General features: G+C 39.9%; 1 protein-coding gene across 2 annotated transcripts in view; it reads left to right on the top strand.

Moving 5' to 3' along the window:
- Positions 1–22076, top strand: part of AP1G1 (adaptor related protein complex 1 subunit gamma 1) — a 94568-nt gene extending 72492 nt beyond the window's left edge. Inside the window, exons 18-24 of one of the 2 annotated variants that reach the window (XM_036273909.1) lie at positions 1354–1458; positions 2128–2269; positions 2458–2584; positions 12693–12800; positions 12902–13062; positions 17047–17145; positions 17930–22076. In XM_036273909.1, the coding sequence (XP_036129802.1) occupies positions 1354–1458; positions 2128–2269; positions 2458–2584; positions 12693–12800; positions 12902–13062; positions 17047–17145; positions 17930–18031 (844 nt within the window). In that variant the 3' untranslated portion in view covers positions 18032–22076. Of the gene's footprint in view, positions 1–1353; positions 1459–2127; positions 2270–2457; positions 2708–12692; positions 12801–12901; positions 13063–17046; positions 17146–17929 lie in introns of those variants that run through there. The other variant, XM_036273908.1, reaches the window with a different exon arrangement.
- The last annotated feature ends 331 nt before the right edge of the window (positions 22077–22407 follow it).

Genomic DNA, 22407 nt, shown 5'->3' with positions numbered 1-22407 from the left:
AGATGTCTGGATAGGAAGAAAATCATGAGCGTTATGGTGTTTAAGACTTTAAATTGTCCTGTTTATTATTGTGAATAGAACTCAATATTTGGCACAGCCGGTGTGGCTCAGTGAATTGAACATTTTCCCATGGACTGAGAGGTCCTGGTTGGATTCCCAGTTGTGGGCTCGATCCCCAGTGGGCAGGCGGCGTTCAGGAGGCAGCTAATCAATGTTTTTCTCTCCCATTGATGTTTCTATCTCTCCCTAAAAATATCAGTAAAAACATATTTTAAAAAGCCCTGGTCAGGTTGGGTCAGTGGTTAGAGTGTCGGCCCATGGTCCAGAGAGACCTGGGTTTGGTTTCCGCTATGGGCACGTACCTTGGTTGCAATTTGTCCCCGGCCCTGGTTGGGGTCGTGTGGGTGGCGACTGGTCGATGTGTCTCTCTCTCATGTCGATGTTTCTCTCTCTCTTCCTCTCTCTCGCTCTGTCTGAAGATGAATGCAAAAATGCCCTATGGTGAGGATAAAGAAAAAAAAAACATTTAAAAAAACCCCTCAATTTTTGGATCAATTTCCCAGCCAAGCATATATAAGGCAAACTTAGACTTTCTGTTTTATTTTTTTAAATCCTCACCCGAGGATATTTTTCCATTTATCTTCAGATAGAGTGGGAAGGAGGGAGGATGGCAGGGACGGGGGGGTTGGGGAACGTCTGTTTCAGAGAGACACATCAATTGGTTGTCTCTCGCATGACTCTGATCAGGGCCGGGCCGGGGACCAAACCAAAACCTAGATACGTGCCCTTGACTGGAATCGAACCCAAGACTTTTTGGTCCACAGGCCGACGCTCTAGCTGCCGAGCCAAACCAGTTAGAGCTCTGCTTTACTTTGTTTTGCTTTATTTTTTATATAAGGTTTTATGAAAAATTATGTTTTTTATTTACTCTGTAAATTGTGGACTAGAAGAAACCCTTTGTTGATAAAACTCTGATGCTTTGCTTACTTTGTTGAGGAAAAGCTTATTTTAAATTATTTAAAGAAGAGTGTGAACAGTATCAATTTCTTCTTTTATAGCAAATTATAGTTGATACCTTTTCCTAGCAATTTTAGGGCATGGGATATTTAACAGACAAAATCTAGCATTACAATTAGAATACCTTACTGGTGAATAATGATTTTGAGTTACATATGTATATGTTAGATGAATGAAGATAAAGGAAAGATGTTTTGTTTTTGAAAGATTATGTAAATTAACAAAAGGAATATTTCAAAATTTTAACCAGAAAACTCTGGTTTAAACGTTATTCTGTCTGCTTGTTTATGAACTTTATTTTGGGAATTTCAATTCGTTTGTCATTTTATCCCAAAGCCGAATAAAGAAAGTGGTTTCCATCTATGGAAGCAGCATTGATGTGGAACTCCAGCAGAGGGCAGTAGAATATAATGCACTTTTTAAGAAATATGACCATATGAGGTAAGTGAAACTAAGCAATGCATGGGCCTCTGAGCATCCCAAACAAATTATCATCATAATCCATAAAGGGGACTCATTTCTCATGCTTTATTAACTGGAATTCTCAACCCTATTTAGTTCTAATTACTTGACTGGTTCTGTTTTGTTCATCTTCTATTCTTCCTAGCCTCTAAATAAAATTTAACTGGTCTTTCATTCACCTTCTCCCTTTTCTTTTGGTATGGAAAGTTAGCTTCATTTTCCATTTTATTTGGTTTAAGAAATGAGAGTTGTACTTTTCTCTGGAGAATCTCATTCACATATCATTACTATTAACATTTTGGTGTCATCTTTTCCCCCCTTATGTTAGGCAGTATCTTCTTAATTGAAACTGTTAATATCTACTAATTTGCCTTTCTTTCATTCCATTCCAATTTTTCTACCACTGAGGAATCTCAATCTCTTGGTATTTGGGTGGACAGTTTATCCATTCAGGTTTCTTGCCTGCCCTTAATCTACCCAGGAATTTAGGTCATGTATTATTATAATCCACCTTCGATTTTCATGTATGTGTTACATGGGGAGGGAAGATGGCTCTTCATGTTTGGCTCTGATATAGTTTTAGTAATTGCTTTGGGTAGCGAATCTAGGTTAAGTGCCTGGAATTTAACCACTTCAGATTTTTTTTAGGTCTGCACTGCTTGAGAGAATGCCTGTCATGGAAAAAGTGACCACAAATGGTCCTACTGAGATTGTGCAGACAAATGGAGAGACAGAACCAGCTCCGCTAGAGACCAAGCCACCACCCTCTGGGCCACAGCCTACCAGCCAGGTAGCTTTCCATTAGCTTATCTGGGGATACTAATGATCTTGTAGTTCCTTATAACCCATCAACGTTCCCTTCAACGTTCCTAGATTGATTGATGATTCTCTTCCTTATTTTTAAGTTTTGAAAGAGCTTTACATTAGATGTAGATTAAGCTAATGATTAATAAATAGAGATATTACTTTCTTGTTTAGGCCAATGATTTATTGGATTTGTTGGGAGGAAATGACATAACGCCTGTTATTCCAACTGTACCTACAAGCAAACCAGCTTCTGCTGGTGGAGAACTTCTTGATTTGCTGGGAGACATCAACCTTACAGGTGAGGCCAGAGTGGAATTACTTAATGCTGAGATAAGGATAAAGGCCTTGGGGAAAAACTACACTGAACATAGACTTTCTAGCGCATGAATTAGTTGAAGATGGGCGAGGCCAAGTCAGAAGCAAAACTAGAATCTTCACAACATCTGGGATATAAGCTGCTGTACTAATGCTCTAGAGTAGTGATTCTCAACCTGTGGGTTGCGACCCTGTTGGTGGTCAAACAACCCTTTCACAGGGGTCGCCTAAGACCATCGGAAAACACACATTTCTGATCGTCTTAGGAACTGAGACACCACTCCTCTATCCGTCTCCAGGTGGGTTTGCCCACATGCAGATACGTCCACATACAACAGGAGGAATTGTATTAAAGGGTCATGGCATCAGATAGGTTGAGAACCACTGCTAGAGAATAGGGATTTCTTTAAGTCCAGTTTTTAGTTTGTGGAGAATTGTAGTATTTTAAGACTTTAAAGCTTGGAAAAAAATATATCCCAAGTCACCTTTGCCTTTTAGTTAGTGTCCAAAGACATCACTTTTTCCAGTTTTCTTTCTACTCATGGTTAGTTTTTAAGAGCTATGGCAATTTGGGAGAGCGAAGAGGTGTTAACCTACTATTTTCCTTCCTCCCTCCCACTTTCCCTCTCTTCTTCCCTGTTATTAAAGCAATGGAAAGAAAAAAATAATTTATAATTATAATACTCAAATTAACTTACATTCTGGGAATATTTTTTTCTTACCTTTGTTTTAGTAGTCGACATTTATAATTGATGTGTTCAGCGGTGTTATGAACCCTTAATTCTAAGAGTGTCACTGTAGTGTATAGTTTTTGGCTTATAGGACTTCTTTAAAAGTATAATGGAGAGATACACTTTAATATACATGACCTCAAATAGAAAACAGCCATAGAATAAGGATGTTCCTCTAGACTGGCAATTGCAGGCTAAATTACAGCTTTTTATGTAGTTTATATGTACCTTAACCGGATTTCAAACTGTTACTTCACATGTACTTTTGATTCATTCACAGTCAATTTCAAATCCTCAGATACCAAATCTATACTGGAATGTGGAAAAGGAAAAATAGTCTCATAGTTTATTTTATTATTATTATTATTATTATTTTAATCTTTATTGTTGAATGTATTACAGATGTTTCTCATTTTACCCCCGTTGACCCCTCCTCCCCACTTCCGCCCCCCTCCCGCCTTTCCCACACTATAGTCTGTGTCCATTGGTTATGCATGTAAGTTCTTTAGTTATTTCTCCCACCCCCCAACCCCCTTTCCCTTTGAGGTTTGTCAGTCTAGCAATGAATTTGTACTTCTTAATCTCCTCACCTTTTTCACCCATTCGCCCAACCCTCCTCCTATCTGGCAACCAACAAAATGTTCTCTGTATCTATGAGAATGTTTCTGTTCTGCGTGTTCATTTTGTTTGTAGATTCCATTGTCGATAGATATGTATTCATTGCCATTTTGTTTGTTCATATATTTTATCTTTTTCTTCAAAAAGACCCTTCGTCATTTCATATAATGACGATTTGGTGGTGATGAATTCCTTTAGCTTTTTCTTGTCTGGGAAAGTCTTTATATGGCCATCGATTCTAAATGACAGCTTTGCAGGATAGAGTAATCTTGGTTGTAGGTTCTTGCATTTCATCACTCTGAATATTTCTTGCCATTCCCTTCTGGCCTACAAAGTTTCTTTTGAGAAATCAGCTGACAGTCTTATGGGAACTCCCGTGTAGGTAACTAACTGCTTTTCTCTTGCTGCTTTTAAGATTCTCTCTTTGTCTTGAACCTTTTGCATTTTGATGATGATGTGTCTTGGTGTGGGCCTCTTGGGGTTCATTTTGCTTGGGACTCTCTGTGCTTCCTGGACTTGTATGTCTGTTTCCTTCACCAAGTTAGGAAAGTTTTCTGCCATTATTATTTCAAACAGGTTTTCAATTTCTTGTTCTCTCTTCTCCTTCTGGCACCCCCAAGGTGCGAATGTTGGCATGCTTGAAGTTGTCCCAGAGGCTCCTTACACTATCCTCATTTTTTTTGGATTCTTTTTTTTTTTTTGCTGTTCTGATTGGGTGTTTTTTGCTTCCTTATATTCCAAATCAATGGTTTGCTTCTTGGATTTACGTACTCTACTATTGAATCTGTGTAAATTATTCTTTATTTCAGTTAATGCCTCCTTCATTTCTGACTGTGCATCCATCATTTCTGACTGGTTCTTTTTGATACTCTTCAGGCCCTCACTAATTCTTTGAGCATCCTTATAAGCAGTATTTTGAACTCAGCATGTGTTAGGTTGCTTGTCTCCATTTCGCTTAGTTCTTTTCCTGAGGTTTTGCTTGGTTCTTTCATTTGGCACCTGTTTTTTTTTTATCCTCACCCGAGGACATTTTTCCATTTTTTGTTCAGATAGAGCGGGAGGGAGAGAGAGGAAGAGAGAGAGAGAGAGAGAGAGAGAAACATCGATGTGAAGGGACACATCGAGTGGCTGCCACCCGCACGACCAACCAGGGCCGGGGACAAACTGCAACCGAGGTACATGCCCTTAGCGGGAACCGAACCCGGATCTCTCTGTGACGCTCTAACCGCTGAGCCAAACTGGCCAGGGCTTGGCACCTGTTTTTTTGTCTCCTCATTTTATCTGCCTCCCTGTGTGTTTCTGTGTATTACTTAACAAGAAGTATGGGGCTAGCTGAGACCAGATGCTGCTTGTTTGATAGAATTTAGGAAAACCTGAAGCAGGATCCAAGATAGGCCAATCCTATGAATCCCACCCAACTTTCAGGCCCTCCCAAGCTGTTGCCAGTTGCTTAAAGTTGGGTGGGGCGGGACCTGAGGGAATCACACTGGCAGGGCTACCAGTGTGAGCCAGGTTGCTGGAGTCCCAGATATGGCAACTGTCTGCCGCCCCAGGGAAGGGCTCACCAAAGGAACAAAGGCCTCTTACAGCACATTTGTCCCGGAGAAAGCCCCCTCTCCAGCCCTTGCTCCAGTGCCAAACAGCTCAGTTCTTCCCTGTATGTCTCTGGTTCCCCTCTAGCTGCCTCCCCTCCAAGCTTAGAGAGAGTGAGTCCGAAAAGTCCGTGTGCGGGCCCTTTAAGGAGCTGCCTGGGGCTCCAGCCGCCTCAGCTTCCCTGAGCCTCAGTTCCCGCTGGTTTTTCCAGCCAGAAGTTATGGGAACTTCTCTTCCTGGCACTGGAGCCCTGAGTGGGGCGTCTGGTGTGGGACAGGGACCCCTCAGTCATCAGGGAGGACCTTCCCAGCCGAGGTGTCCTGATTTTTATCCGCCACACGTGGGTGTGGGGCCAGCCGATAGCACCTCCGCCCCTCCTACCAGTCTCCATGTGACTGCTTCTTTAATTCTGTTGTTGTAGGACTTTCATTCAGCTTGATTCCAGGCTGATTTGAATGATGGTTGTTCTTTAGTTTAGTTGTAACTCTGATGTGGTTGTGGGAGGACGCAATACCGTGTTTACCTACACCACCATCTTGACCGGAAGTCCAGTCTCATAGTTTAAACGTAGTGTATAGGTGATATGGTTTATTTGTTAACATATTAGCATTTCCATATTAGTACATAGTCTTTACAATTATGATTTTAAATGCTTGTCTAATATTTCATCAAGAAGTTTATACTATTATTTATTTAATTCCTTACTATTATTTGTTTCCAGAATTTTCTTATAACTAATCCTTTAACAAACGTCATTGCATCAATTTGTCCTTACTTTGGATTACTTTCTTTGACTAAGTTACTTTTACTTCGTCTTTCTGAATCTGTTTAAAATAAGGATAACTACTTAACCTCAGAGAATATTTGTGAGGAATGGTGACTCACTCATTGCATGCATGACTCATAGTAGGCGCTTGGTAAATGTTATTTACTTTACCTTATCCTCCATGTGTATTGCCCCTAGTTTTACTGCATAGTTATGCCTATTGTATACTATCCTTTTTTCTTTTGTTAATCCTAACTGGAGGAATTTTTTTTAAATTAATTAAATTTTGTTACAGATGTTTCCCGCTTTTCCTCCAAAGACACCCTTCTCCCTATCCCGCCCCCCACAGCATTGTTGTCTATTTTCATTGGTTAAGCATACATGCATAAAGTTCTTTGGTTTACCTCATCCTTCTCCCTGGCCTCCCTCCCCAGGATATTTTTTCCATTGATTTTTAGAGTAGATGAGAGGAAGGGAGGGATGGGGAGAATGAGAAAGAGAGAGAGAGAGAGACATATTGATTGGCTGCCTCCCAAACTTGCCCCTACTGTGTCCAGGGATTGAACCTGCAACACAAGTATGAGCTTTTGACTGGGAATTGAACTGGAGACCCTTCAGTCTGTGGGCCTATGCTCTAACCCTTGAGCAACAGAGACCAGGGCTATACTACCATTTTTACAAGCCCTAGCACATGAAAGATTGCCCCCATCATTTTGTTAATTCCAAGTTTTTATTTTTTTATTTTTATTGTTGAATGTATTACAGATGTTCCTCATTTGTCCCCCATTTACCCCCTCCTCCCCATTCTTGTCCCCCTCCTGCCTTTCTCCACACTGTTGTCTGTGTCCATTGGTTATGCATATAAGTTCTTTGGTTTATTTCTTCCCACCACCAACCCCCCTTCCCTTTGAGGTTTGTCAGTCTAACAACAAATTTGTACTTCTTAACCCCTTCACCTTTTTCACCCATTCCCCCAACCCTTCTCCCATCTGGCAACCAACAAAATGTTCTCTGTATCTATGAGAATGTTTCTGTTCTGCGTGTTCATTTTGTTTGTAGATTCCATTGTCGATAGATATATATTCATTGCCATTTTGTTTGTTCATATCTTTTATCTTTTTCATCAAGAAGACCCTTCAACATTTCATATAATAAAGATTTGGTGGTGGTGAACTCATTTAGCTTTTCCTGTCTGGGAAACTCTTTATATGGCCATCGATTCTAAATGACAACTTTGCAGGATAGAGAAATCTTGGTTGTAGGTTCTTGCATTTCATCACTCTGAATATTTCTTGCCACTCCCTTCTGGCCTGCAAAGTTTCTTTTGAGAAATCAGCTGACAGTCTTACGGGAACTCCCTCGTAGGTAACAAACTGCTTTTCTCTTGCTGCTTTTAAGATTCTCTCTTTGTCTTGAACCTTTTGCATTTTGATGATGATGTGTCTTGGTGTGGGCCTCTTGGGGTTCATCTTGTTTGGGACTCTCTGTGCTTCCTGGACTTGTATGTCTGTTTCCTTCACCAAGTTAGGGAAATTCTCTGCCATTATTATTTCAGATAGGTTTTTGATTTCTTGTTGTCTTTCTTCTCCTTCTGGCACCCCCAAGGTGCGAATGTTGGCACGTTTGAAGTTGTCCCAGAGGCTCCTTACACTGTCCTCATTTTTTTGGATTTTCCTTCCTTCCTTCCTTCCTTCCTTCCTTCCTTCCTTCCTTCCTTCCTTCCTTCCTTCCTTCCTTCCTTCCTTCCTTCCTTCCCCCCCCCCCCATTTTTTGTACAGATAGAGTGGGAAGGAGAGAGAGAGAGAAACATCGACGTGAAGGGGACACATCAAGTGGCTGCCACCCACACGACCAACCAGGGCCGGGGACAAACTGCAACCGAGGTACATGCCCTTAGCGGGAACCGAACCCGGGTCTCTCCGGACCACAGGCCGATGCTCTAACCGCTGAGCCAAACCGGCCAGGGCGGATTCTTTTTTCTCTTTGCTATTCTGATTGGGTGTTTTTTGCTTCTTTATATTCCAAATTGATGGTTTGCTTCTTGGCTTTACCTACTCTACTATTAAATCTGTGTAAATATTCTTTATTTTAGTTAGTGCCTCTTTCATTTCTGACTGTGCCTTCTTCATTTCTGACTGGTCCAATTTTATGCTCTTGAGGTCCTCACTAAGTTCACTGAGGTTCTCAGTAAGTCTATTGAGCATCCTTATAAGCAGTATTTTGAACTCAGCATGTGTTAAGTTGCTTATCTCCATTTCGCTTAGTTATTTTCCTGGAGATTTTTTCTGTTCTTTCAGTTGGGACCTGTTTGTCTCCTCATTTTGGCTGCCTCCCTGTATTTGTTTCTGTGTATTACTTAACAAGAGGTATGGGGCTAGGTGAGACCAGATGGTGCTTGTTTGATGCTTGTTTGAAAGAATTTAGGAAAACCTGAAACAGGATCCGAAACAGGGCAATCCCCTAGTTTACCAACTGGCAACAGCTTGGGTGGGTCTGAAAGTTGGGTGGACCTGAAAGTTGGGTGGGGCGGGGTTGGGCAGGGCCTCAGGGAATCACCAGGGCGGAGCTCCCCGTGAGAGCAAGGTTGCTGGAATCCTAGATAAGGCGACTGTCTGCCGCCCCATGGAAGGGCTCACCAAAGGAACAAAGGCCTCTAACAGCATGTTTGTTCTGGAGGAAGCCCCCTCTCCAGCCCTCGTTCCAATGCCAAACAGCTCAGTTCTTCCCTGTATGTCTCTGGTGCCCCTCAAGCTGCCTCCCCTCCAAGCTTAGAGGGAGTGTGGCTGATAAGTCCATGCGCGGGCCCTTTAAGAGGAGCTGGCGGGGGCTCCAGTCGTGTCAGCCTCCCTGAGCCTGAGTTCCCACTGGTTTTCTATCCAGAGGTTATGGGGAGTTCTCTTCTGGGCATTGGAACCCTGAGTGGGGTGCCTGGTGTGGGACGGGGACCCTTCAGTCCTCAGGGAGGACCTTCCCAGCCAGGTTCATCCTGATTTTTATACTTCATACGTGGGTGTGGGGCCAACCCATCACTCCTACCTGTCTTGATGTGGCTGCTTCTTTTAATTTTGTAGTTGTAGGACTTCCATTCAGCTTGATTTCAGGCGGTTTTGAATGATGGTTGTTCTGTAGTTTAGTTGGCGGACGCGATACCGCCTTTACCTTCGCTGCCATCTTGACTGGAAGACTAATTTTAAGTTTTTAAATCACAGGGAATGTGTTATATATATCCATGTTTGCATTATACACGAATTTCATTTTTCTACATTCCTTTTGAGTCCTTAACTCATTTATCTTGGGGTCGTAATGTTGTTTTCTTGTTTTCCCATTGTTATATGAAAAGGCAAAATTATAAAGTATTAAAAAGCCTAGATTTGCCGGGTTGGTGTGGCTCAGTGGATTGAGCATTGTCCCGTGGTCTGAGTCTAGGCCAGGGCACATGACTGGGTTTTGAGTTTTAGTGTCGATCCCCCAGTAGGTGGTGTGCATCAGGCAGCTGATTGATGTTTCTCTCTGTCTCTAAAAAAAAAAGTCTCTATTTTCTTTACTTATTTATAATGTGTATTAAACACATTTTCCCATTTTTGAGTTCCGGATTCTTTAAACCACTGTTAGCAGTTATATCCTAAGGAACAGTAATGTAACTCATTGGAATTAGTAGATAAATTTAGTGTATGATTTTAGAGGATTAAGTACAGTAAGTTTCTGTTGTTTCCCAAAACTACTACCTATTGTACCTTTAGATGAGAAAAAAGCTAAAATTTAAGGGTTTAGGGACCCATTTGTTACCTATATATCTTGGATAGCCTCTGTTTTCCATGGGAACACATTTCTATAATTGTTTTGAAAATAGTAATTGTGGGAAAATGACTAGATTAGGTTTATATAAACTAGGAGATCTATATAAATATTTCTTTGTATACGTCATTGCCAATCTGCTTGACTGCACGTTCTGCATTGTCATATTTCTTTTTAACTTCGTGTGCTTTGCTTAGTCATCTGTATTTGTGTACTTGAGTATTTTTTAAAAGGTATTTCATCCTTTCTTTATTTTTTAATTTTGTGAATTTTTTTTTTAATGGTATATTTTCACTTAATTTCATACGTAATTTGAAATCTGTTTATATATAAAATGCATTGTCTTTATTTTTCTGAAACTTTTTGTGCCTCTTCTTAGAATTCTAATTTCTCTCAGTTTATGTTTACTTGTCCTCAATTATATGAGCCTCATTGTTCTTATTTGTAAGGATCAAATAAAAATGGTAATCTGGTGATTTCTTTCCTTCCCTCTACTTCATACCTCTCTTCCCAGGGTGTGTGTGTTAAATTTTTATTATGCAATATTTAACGTATAAAATTCAGTAAATGCCTGTTTAGCTTATAAAATAAAATATTATTATGAGAGTTGACATTCCCTTTCTCCCTCAACTCCTTCCCTCTTGATCCCAGAAGTAACTACTGCCTACCCTAAAGCAATGTTTAGCTTTGGTGTTTACCATTTCTGTGTATTTCTTTTTTTTCTTTTTTTTTTATCCTTACCCGAGGACAGTTTTCCATCTTTTGTTCAGGTAGAGCGGGAGGGAGAGAGACAAAGAGAGAGAGAGAGAGAGAAACATCGATGTGAAGGGACACATCGAGTAGCTGCCACCCGCACAACCAACCAGGGCCGGGGACAAACTGCAACCGAGGTACGTGCCCTTAGCGGGAACCGAACCCGGGTCTCTCTGTACCACAGGCCGATGCTCCAACCTCTGAGCCAAACCGGCCAGGGCTCTGTGTATTTCTTGATTAGTGTGCAGTATGGTTTTACCAATTTTTATCTTTCTAGAAATGATATCCAACTGAATGTGTTCTTTTGCACCTTGCTTTTTTTGCTGAACATTGTATTTGTGAGAATAGTCTATGAATAATTCATGTCTTAAGTGTACAATTGACCCTTGAACAACATGGATTTGAACTGCATTGGTCCACTTGTAAGTGGATTTATTTCAGTTAGTTGACCCTTGCATTTCAAACCCAAGTTGTTCAAAGGTCAACCCCTTCATTGAGAATCCTCATGAGTGGAGGCTGGACTGTAGTTATACATAGATTTTTGACCACACGGAACGGTGGCACTCATAACCCCCACATTATTCAAGGGTCAACTGTATTTCCAGTGTACTCACAATTTTACTGTTGTGCATGCATATTGTTTAATTTTATTAATGTATCATGGTTTTCTTACCCATTATTTTGATGATGGACATTTAGTTGTTTCCAGTATTTCACTGTTAGAAACTACCTTGCTGTGCACACATTTTGTACATATTTCTCTGTGTACATATGTAAGAATTTGTAAGAAAGGCACTGGTTCTCAACTTGAGGAGATTTTGCCCATCAGGGCTTGGCAGATATTTCTGTTGTCACAACTGGAGGATACTACTATCATTTAATGGGTAGAAGCCAAGGATGCTGATAAACACCCTATAATGCACAAGACAGCCTCCCACAACAAAGAATCATCTAGCTTAAAATTTCATTAGTTTTGAAGTTAAGGTACTTTGGTTTAAGGATGTACACTCATGTTCAGCTCTACTGTTGCTAAACTCTAGTTTGATTGTGCCAGTTTATATCCCTACTATAGCCCTGCTACATGTTTTTACTAGTATCTGATGTTATCACATATTAAAATTTTCACCACTGTACCAGATGTGAAGTAATATCTCATTGTGGCTTTAAATTCCATTTCCTAAATTATTGGTAGAGATTGAGCATCTTTTTTCATAAGATACCCTTTTCACTCAGGTTCCCTCTTCTGGGAATGGCTTGTTCATATCTCTTACCACTTTTAAATTGGGTGTTGTTTTTTTTATTGACTTATAGGAAGATATTTATAGTTCTGAATACTCATCCATTGCAAGCATTTTCTGCCTGCCTGCTGTCTCTCTAGTTTTTATAGTATTTTTTAATGAACAGATGTTATACTGCTCTGGATGGTTTGGCTCAGTGGTTAGAGCATTGGCCCATGGACTGAAGGGTCTCGGGTTCAATTCCCAGTCAAGGGCATGTACCTGGGTTGCAGGTTCAATCCCTGTGTGGGAAGCATCCATTGATGTGTCTCTCTCACATCAATGTTTCTCTCTCCCCACCCCCTTTCCACTCTATTTAAAAAAAAAAATGTTGACGGAAAAATATCCTCGGGTGAGGATCAACAACAACTAAAAAAGGTATTACTCATTTTAAAGTATTTTAATTTTAAGTTTTTTCTCTTTATGGTTTATACTTTATGCATTTTGTTTAAAGAATCCTTCCTTTAACCTGAGATCATAATATTTTTCTCCTGTATTTTCTTGGTGAGTTTTGTCATGCTGGGTAATATTGACTTAACGTTGGGCTGTTTCTTTTAGGTGCTCCAACTGCTGCTCCTGCCCCTGCCTCAGCCCCACAGATATCTCAGCCCCCCTTCTTGTTGGATGGGCTTTCATCACAACCTCTCTTTAATGACATCACTACAGGTATAGTTATCGATGTTATTAAAGTTATTGGAGAAAGCAGGTAATAATTTTGTAAGTATTAGACTGATTACAATTAGGCTAAGCTTCCTATACTTTCCCAGGTATCCCCTCCATCACAGCATACAGTAAGAATGGCTTGAAGATAGAATTCACCTTCGAACGGTCAAACACCAACCCCAGTGTCACAGTGATAACGATACAGGCCTCCAACAGCACAGAGCTGGACATGACGGACTTTGTTTTCCAGGCTGCAGTACCAAAGGTACTAACAATGTCGTCTTTGCCTTTTTCTTTTGAATAAAAATTGAGTTATTTTTTAAAAATGCATTTGGTAGGGGATATATTTTAATGTTTAGTGATTAAACTACATTGGCAGATTTAGCCCAAACTAACAATAATGTAGCTATTATGATTTATTGAAGCATGTCATTTTTGTTTTTGTTTTTTTCCCCTCACCTGAGAATATTTTTCTACTTATTATCAGATACAGCGGGAGGGAGAAAGAGAGAAACATTGATGTGATAGAACCGCATCAACTGGTTGCCTCCCACACGACCCGACCAGGGCCAGGGACAGACCGCAACCGAGGTGCATGCCTTTGACTGGAATCGAGCCCGGGACTCATTGGTCCGCCAGCTGACTCTAACCGCTCAGCCAAACCAGCCAGGGCGAAGCATGTCATTTTAATACTTTTTACTTGGTCATAAATATTCCTACAGTTAGTACTATAAGATAAAGAAAGGAGATTCTCATAGTTGTGAGAGAAGAATTCTGTAAGGAGGTCTGTTAATGATCTGAGCATTGAGGATACGTTGGGGTAATACAGTGATAAAGACCTAAAAAAACACATTTTAACACAGAATTAAAGTTAATTAAGATAAGGGATTTTATCTATTTGGTATTCTCTTACAGATTGAAAGTTCTCATCTTGATATATAAGTGAGAGAAACATTCCTTCTTCATAAAAGTCTAATATTGATACAGTGATTACTTGTTTTGTAAATTGAAATTTTGTTTATATCAAATCTAAGTTTAAGGAGTATTTATGTTTATCTTTGAAAAGTGAAAAAAAAATTTTTATAATTTTTTTTGTTAGAGTTGACATTCAGTACTGTATTAGTTTCTGGTGTGCAGCAGTGTGGTTAGACATAGAATTTAGGAAGTGATCTCCTGGATAAGTCTGGTATCCTACATATTTATTACAATATTATTGACTATATTCCCTGTGCTATACTTTACATCCCCATAGCTATTTTGTAACTGCCAATTTGTACCTAGAAAAGTTTTGTTTTTTTTTTTATCCTCACCCGAGGACATTTTTCCATTTTTTGTTCAGATAGAGCGGGAGGGAGAGAGAGGAAGAGAGAGAGAGAGAAACATCGATGTGAAGGGACACATCGAGTGGCTGCCACCCACACGACCAACCAGGGCCGGGGACAAACTGCAACTGAGGTACATCATGCCCTTAGCGGGAACCGAACCCAGGTCTCTCTGTACCGCAGGCCGACACTCCAACCGCTGAGCCAAACCGGCCAGGGCGCTAGAAAAGTTTTGATTGAAGAAAAGTTTAGAATTTTTCTGTAAGAGACAAGATAAGATAGTATTTTAGACTATCTGGTCTCTGTTGCATCTACTCAGTTCTGCTGTTAATAGTGCAAAACCAGCCACAGACAGTACGTACGTGCTGGAATGTGGCTGCGTTCCAATAAAAATTATTGACAAAAACAGGTGGCAGTTCATTCTTGGCTGTGGGCCATACTTTGCCAACCCCTGGTTTAGACTAAGCTAATCTAATTTTTTTCAATCACATATGAAGTATAACATTCAGATCACACATTTTTGGAAATTTAAGTCCTTTAATTTGTGGTTACTGCTGACATTGCAATCTTCTTTACTTGCTTTTTTTAGGAGCCAGAATATTAGAGATGTTTTAGAAGCAATAAAGTGGTTTCAATATTAGTTGTGTGACATTAAGCAACTTAATTAACCTCTATGCCTCAGTTTCTTCATTTGCAAAGAGGGCTGGTGTTGAGGATATCTACTTCAGGAGAAATAAGTTAGTTTTATGTCTCAGATACTGTTTTAAGCACTATTCATGTGTTCAGTGCTCACTAAGTGTTAGCTACTGCAATTTAGGATTTTATATTTTATTTTTTTTTATCCTCACCTGAGGACATTTTTCCATTTTTTGTACAGATAGAGTGGGAGGGAGAGAGAGAAAGAGACACAGAGAGAGAAATATCGATGTGAAAGGAACACATCGAGTGGCTGCCACCGCACGACCAACCAGGGCCGGGGACAAACTGCAACCGAAGTACGTGTCCTTAGCAGGAACCGAACCCGGGTCTCTCCGGACCGCATGCCGATGCTCTAACCGCTGAGCCAAACCGGCCAGGGCAGGATTTTATATTTGTTATTTCAGGCTGCTGTTCTAGCAGGATATCATCTCTGCTCTTAAAAACATTGCCTTATTCCTGATGTTGTACTGTACAATGTCTGTTTGCATAACATGGTGTATCTTTAACTTCAAAATGTCATATTACATAGACTCTATGATTAATTACTATTTTTACTTTTTAATTATCTCTGAAATTGAGGTACATTTTAAAATTGATATCTTGTCATAGTTTAATTGGCAGCCTGTTTTTTTTCCTCAGTGGTATATAAAATAATGGTATAAATTATAATTAATGGTATCTTACATTTAATTAAATAAATTTAAATACGTGAATAATATTTTAGCTTGCATAATTTATCTTGATACTAGAATTATTAATTAGTCCCAAAATAATAAACCTGTGTATTGAGATTAAATCACTACTCTTGTAATTTTTGCCTTCAGAGAAGACTGGGTAGACTTCCCTCCCCCTAACCTCCTCTTCTTTCTTTTCTCTTTCTCCCCACCCCTTCTCTCTCTCTCTCCTTCTCTTTCCCTCTCACTACTCCTTAATATTTTAGAAGACAGAACTTTCAGGAAAGATTTTTTTTTTTTTCAGGAAAGATTTTTAAAAATTCTTAGAATAGCTACATATGTACTATATTGTGCAAGCAACATAGTTTACCTATGTTGCTAAGCACTTCCACCTCTGTTCCCTGCCAGGGATGGGGAATGGGAATGTCCGGCCCGAGGGCAGTGTAAGGCTGCACAATCAGTACCAGCTAACATCACAAGCCTCAACAAATTAGCCTGACCAAATATAGGAGGTTGATTTTTAAGTTGATAATTTTGTTTATTTATTTTTTAATCCTCACCTGAGGACATTTTTCCATTTTTTTTGTTCAGATAGAGTGGGAGGGAGAGAGAGAGAGAGAGAGAGAAACATCGACATGAAAGGGACACATCCAGTGGTTGCCACCCGCACGACCCAACCAGGGCTGGGGACAAACTGCAACCAAGGTACGTGCCCTTAGTGGGAACTGAACCCAGGTCTCTCTGGACCACAGGCCGACACTAACTGCTGAGCCAAACCTGCCAGGGCTAAGTTGATAATTTTATATGGCCCGCGAATGATGTTATAAATATCCAAATGGCCCTATGCAGAAAAAAAGTTTTGGGACCCCCCTGAAACAAACAAAACCTGCCAGTGTGCAATAGATTATGGCTTTTGGTTTTTCCAGGTCTTTTGCTGTATAGGCTAGTTCTGCACATAATTTTTCTGTTAGGATCCTGTGTCCCCATGGGAGAGATCCATTCACAAGCTGACTCTTCCAGCCTTTCCTTCACCTCTGTCATGTAGGAGTAGGCTTTGATACATTCCAATTATGCAGGCTTTAGAAAGCAAAAGTTCAAGTCTCCAGATCTCAGCCTGTATGTAGTTAGTGACTGGTATGCTGGTTTGTTATTCTTAGAAAGCTCTTCTTTTCTTTCTTTTTAGCTTTTTTTTAAAAGCTAAAAAACAGGCACCTGTTTTTTACCTGCCTAGTTGATCAGTTATTATTAAGTGATGTTTCCAGAATAAGAATTGGTCACCTTTTGAAAACAGGTAGGATACAGTTCTTTCTGCCAGAAAGGGAGGAGTGGCTCATTGCTAGTTTTCAAGATCAAGGACCTAACAGTGGGGTTTTATAAGTGATAGTCCACCCACATACTATGAATTGCTGATTTCTGGAAAACAAACGGAAAGTAGTAGTAGGTAAATCTGTTACTTGAACCATCATCTGGGTGTGTGACTTTTTATTTGTTGCCTTCTCTGACATCATATTAAATGTGTTACTTTTCCTGAAGAGTGCCCTTTGTTCTCCCCAGACATTCCAGCTGCAGCTTCTGTCTCCTAGCAGCAGCATTGTCCCAGCATTTAATACGGGGACCATCACACAAGTCATTAAAGTTCTGAACCCACAGAAGGTGAGTAGCACATTTGAAGACAATATCTGAGGAAGGTGTAAGCATTTTTCTTGAAATAAAATTCTGCTTTGTTTCTCTGGATTTTTTTGACTCATGGCCATAAGAAATCTGTGAAAATGTCTTAACCTTTTTTTTTCATAGATAATATAAACAGCTCAGACACATTAAATGATTTAGTGGCATCTTATTAATGCAGCTTTAAAAATTTTTTCTTAGTGCACTAATATTTGATGTCTGCCACATAAAGTGAAAAATACTTATAATTGAGTTCTCTTAAAACTACTGTTACCTGTAAGTAAACTTTTTTCCCCCTCTAATTTATGCCTTAGGGATGAAACAAGTTTATGTTCACATGTAGTACTATAGGTTTTACAGACAAAGCAATAGTATATCTGAATGTAGAGCATAAAATGAGTGTATGTTTTCCTCATTTTTCTGGAAATTTAGATATAAAGGTTGAATCTTTTTGAAAAGCACTCAGCAAAGATTACCATGAAAATGGTCCCGCGTGGTTTGGTCCTGTTAATGCAGTTCCAGGATTGAAGCCAGTGATGTGTTCTGGAGATGCGTTTCCTCTGCCTGGCTGCATGACCTGCCTCTGTGGCTGATACCTAGAGTACTAGGTGGTTTTTGATATTGTTACTGGTCTGTGTGTCATTTTTAAGAGACAACTTTGCTTTAAAATAATTTGTTTTATCTAAGATTAAAACTGTATTTGTGGACCAGAAAGATTCTAGAGATTTTATTTCAATGTATAATTTGTGATTCTCTTTTTCTCTCACAGCAACAGCTGCGAATGCGGATCAAGCTCACATACAATCACAAGGGCTCAGCAATGCAAGATCTAGCAGAGGTGAACAACTTTCCCCCTCAGTCCTGGCAATGAGGGTCCAGCACCATTCTCATTTTTATCCCACTCAATCAAAGGAACTCTGGGAAGGAGGTTGTGATTGCTGGCAAGTCCCCCCAAACTGTACCATGGGCACGAGGAGCTGAAGAGAACTGTTGAGGATTTTCCTAAAGTAATTGCTGACCTTGAAGCATTGTTAAAGACTAACCTCCTCTCCTCCACTGTTGAGGCCGGCTGCTTCTGGAGGCTAGTTTGCACTCTTCCTCTTCTTCCCGTTTTCTGCACTTCTGTACCCTCCCATATTAACAGCCAGAATCAACATTCCCTGGACCCCTGAGGAAAAAAAGCAGCTGGTCTGGAGGAGAGGACTGGAATCCATGGCAAGAAAACACTTACTCTGTCTCTGCAGCAAAGAGTTGCCCCTTCTTTCTACTGTGTTTCTCTGTGGACTGGGCGAGGTGGGGTATTTATTCCTCACTAGTTGGGTCACCATCTTCAGGCGCTTTTTACATCTGGCATTCAGAATGGAAATGTAACAATGGACATTAGGGAGACCTGCCTTTTTCTACCGGTTCCCCCAATATTTGAAAGAGGCATTAGGCTCCTGGTAGCCTTTTCTGTGCATTGCTGTATACACACAGACACACACATGTATGTATGCTTGTTACCAAGAACTGGTCAGATTTTGAGAGGTTATTTGTAAACACTGGACAGATGCAGTTACACAGAGCTTTTGTTGAGATTTGGCATGAAGGATATGGTGCTCTATTTGTAATAGAAACTTCCAAGGCTCTTCCAGCTTCCCTTTCTCTCCATTCTTGAGCTGTAGTAATGAATACTCTTCGTGATTTTCAAAATTGATTCCCCTTAAAGTGCAAAGTGGACAACAACTAAAAGATAAATATAAATAGTTATTAATGCCCCTATTCCCACCACAAATTTTAAAGTTTCTCTTAAGCCCATAACTTGCCTGATGAACTATGGTAAATGGGTGGAAAGAGGAGTTCACCACTTTTAAACATTAGACTCCTTAACAAAAGCACCTTTGCCCATAGGAAGAATGAGTATCAGGCTCATCCTAGAGCATACTGGAGTCATTTTTCCATTACTCCAAATCTCCCTTTTTATTTCCTGAGCCTGGGTTGGACCTTGGCATTTCGTTTGAATTCCTTCTTCTAACTGGAACATTTGTGTTGTATCTGTAACATGGCACTGAAATAAAGACCACACGGTTAAAGAAATCTTTCCTATATTGTACTTTATGGTGTTGGAATGAAGCCTTGTCGCTTCCTTGTCCCCTGTGTCAGAGGAATGGACACCATAGGGTAGGAATATCCTTTCCTGAATCTAAGAATTTGATATCATGAACATCTGCATCAAAAACTTCAGGTCTGGAGCTTTTTTAAATCTAGTAACAGTGCTGAGTGCTTTTCAGAAAGGACCCTTGTGTTTTCAAACCTTAACATTGAGTTGCTGGAATAAGGCAGGGTGACTCTCCTGCGGCCCATGTTGAATGTACTGTGTATGTTCAGGTACACAGGTGCCATGTCTGATATACTAAAGAAGAAAGGAAAAGTCAGGCCCACCTTGCTCTTAAAATGTTGGTAATCATTACTGTATTGAGTACAGTATAATGACTACCTTGGCCTAGGTCTTGAACCTGGGTACATATATCCATTTTTCTCACTCCATTTCACCAAGCCTTTACTTAAAATCTTCAGTGTCTTGTCAAATCTAGCTCTGTATCAGATGCTAGACTATTCCTAATATTTGACAAACTGGAGTTGAACTACAGGCTCCAAAGGGGAAACTTTCTGGTCTTACTAATATATAAGAGCAAGATTTGCTGAAACTTAACTCCACAGGGTAAATGTTTGACTGAGTCAAGAACAGGATATTATCTTGTGCATAGTTTTCAGCAAAGTAAGCGTGGACTAGTATATATTTTAGATAACTGCTCTGCCTTTGCAGTGAAAAATAGCCTTTAAAGGTTACTTTGCAGTCTGATTTCATTGGGTGGATACTTAATGCTGTGAAACATGATAGGATTAACACAATGTTGGTGGATTTCTTGAATAGAATTTGTCTAACATTCCTCTTTGTGGTAGGGGCTTTATTTTCTCTCTCATGTTTATAGTTAAGCAGCTCAAGTTTCTTTAGTTGAACTGAGTTGAATTTCAGAAATCTGCTGAAAACCATGCTATAAGGCAGTGCTAGCTAATGGAGCTGGAAAGGGTCTGCTCTAGTAACAGCATTTCCTTGGGTGATCATACTTTTAAGGTAGAGTGTTACATGATCAGCCATAGCTTTGTCTAGAAGGAATAAAGATCATGGCCTTAACACAAAGGGTGCTGTGTAGAATATGAAGTGATTTCAGAGAGTGAGCCCAAGCACTGTACTGAAGGACTAGAGAGGTCAGATTGCTGCCTAGGATACTGATGGTTGTGAAGACTGTTGCAAATGATCAGATCTTTGAAAGCTTCAGTGTGCCTTAGTTTCTAGGATCAGAATTAGTTCTCCTCTCAACTTGGCCTTGCTGCTAGAAGAAGTCTCTTAATTTCTATGAATACACATTTCAGTAATTTCTTTCCCTAGTATAACCATTCAAGGGGGCGGGGGGTGGGGAGTGGCAAATGTGGGTAGATTTGCAACGTTAGAGCCATTGTGAGGAAAGAGTGATTTCCATAGCTGTTTTAATAACTTCAGGGTGATAGCAGTGAGCCTACACATACTTACTTGGACAATTTCACATGCACTTTTACCTCATTTTTTCTTCTTCCAGAGTAGTTTGTATCCTCTCCCCTGCTACCCCCTCCCACCTAGTAATCCTAAGGGAGAATTCATCTAAGTTATCTTAAAAAACTGTAGGAAGGGTTCTCTACCCGAGAAGCTTCTCCCACAATGTTCTGGTGCTGTTACCTTGAAGTGATTTGGACAGTCATGGAATATTTTATGCTGTGTGTGGTGATCATCTGTTCATTTTAAGGTCTTTCTCATTTAAAGAAACATTCCTCAATGTAGAACTTGGGAAGGGATTCTTTCCTCTTGCTAGGTTAAAGATGTGGTTTGTACCCCTTGTTTGTCCCAGTCATATAAGAAAATAGACTTTTAAAACTGTCCAGCACTAACGGTTTGAGTATTTCTATCTATATAATGTGCTTTCCATTTTTATGTTCTTATGGAAGAGGTCAGCAGTTAGGGGGTACTGTTTTTGAGATTCGACATCATTATCTTCTGCATTGAAAAATATTTGGGCCATGAGAACTGAAGGAAAGAGTTTGAATGTGTATATATTTTTTCTAGTGAATGTATTTTATCTACATTGTCCTAAACCGAGAGAGCTAGAGAGCAAAATGTGGATATTCACAAGCTTTGTGGTTGGTGGAGAGGTGTGGTACATGTCTGTGTGCTCATGAGTTTGGGAGTGGGAAGGATCACTGAAGAGAAAATTGCTCAGAATGTGCTGCAGTTTAAAACACTCTGACCAGCTTTGGCTCAGAAGGGCGGGGCTGCTTGTAGAACTGGAAGCGAATAACTCTTTCAAGCAATAGCAGTGAGTGGGTCCCATCTACAGCGTTCCAGGACCTGGAACACTTAAACAGAAGAAAATGCCGAAGCGGCTTGCACAGTTGCTTCATGAACTTCCACAAGGCCAGTTCTGGCTTCAAGATGGCGCATTGAAGTTTATTTGTTTTTGTTTTTGGAACCTGCTGTTGCGCTTTGTGTGTTTTATTTTTGTTTTCTATTTGGGGGCCTCATGGGAAAGAGCTTCTGGACTCTTTCCTCTGTGAACTCCCACAGTGTCCCTGTAAAATCCCTTTTCTTTCAAAATATTGTACGTTACATTTTCATTAAGCCCCATCACATCTTCTTTACTGTAAAAATATTAAAAGGCTGTTTCCAAGTGGGACAGCTAATGAAGTTCTAATTATTGCAGACATATTTTTGAGATGTAAAAAAAATTTAAAATTAAATGATAAGCCTTAGAGGCAAGTGAGGAATAAAATGGATGTAAACATTTACATGGGATGCATTAGAATTCTGCTGTGTGTATTGTCTTTTGGTTGAAAAAAATTATGAACAGTGACTAATAATAAAAAGTCAATACTCAATGATTTAAAATTTGCTTCCTCGCTTCTTACAAGTGGATTAGAGAAGCCTTGGATGAATTCTCATTCCAGGGCTTTGAGCTAAACTTGTTGACTTGTTGATTGATGTTCCTTTTATACAGAAATCTCACAAGAGAGGAATTTGAACAACTTCAAAAAAATTTGTAGTTGTAGACAGTCAAAAGTGTAATTGGGAATTTTAACTATATGATTATGTCCATGCTTATCTTCTCCACAAAGGTGAATTTTAACACAAGGCATAGAAATCATATCAAGGTAAAATGTGTATGAGGGGTGGTCATA

The sequence above is a fragment of the Molossus molossus genome, unplaced genomic scaffold (assembly GCF_014108415.1).
Source record: "Molossus molossus isolate mMolMol1 unplaced genomic scaffold, mMolMol1.p scaffold_m16_p_21, whole genome shotgun sequence".
Classification (NCBI taxonomy): Eukaryota; Metazoa; Chordata; class Mammalia; order Chiroptera; family Molossidae; genus Molossus; species Molossus molossus.
This window is presented reverse-complemented; position numbering and strand designations above follow the sequence as displayed.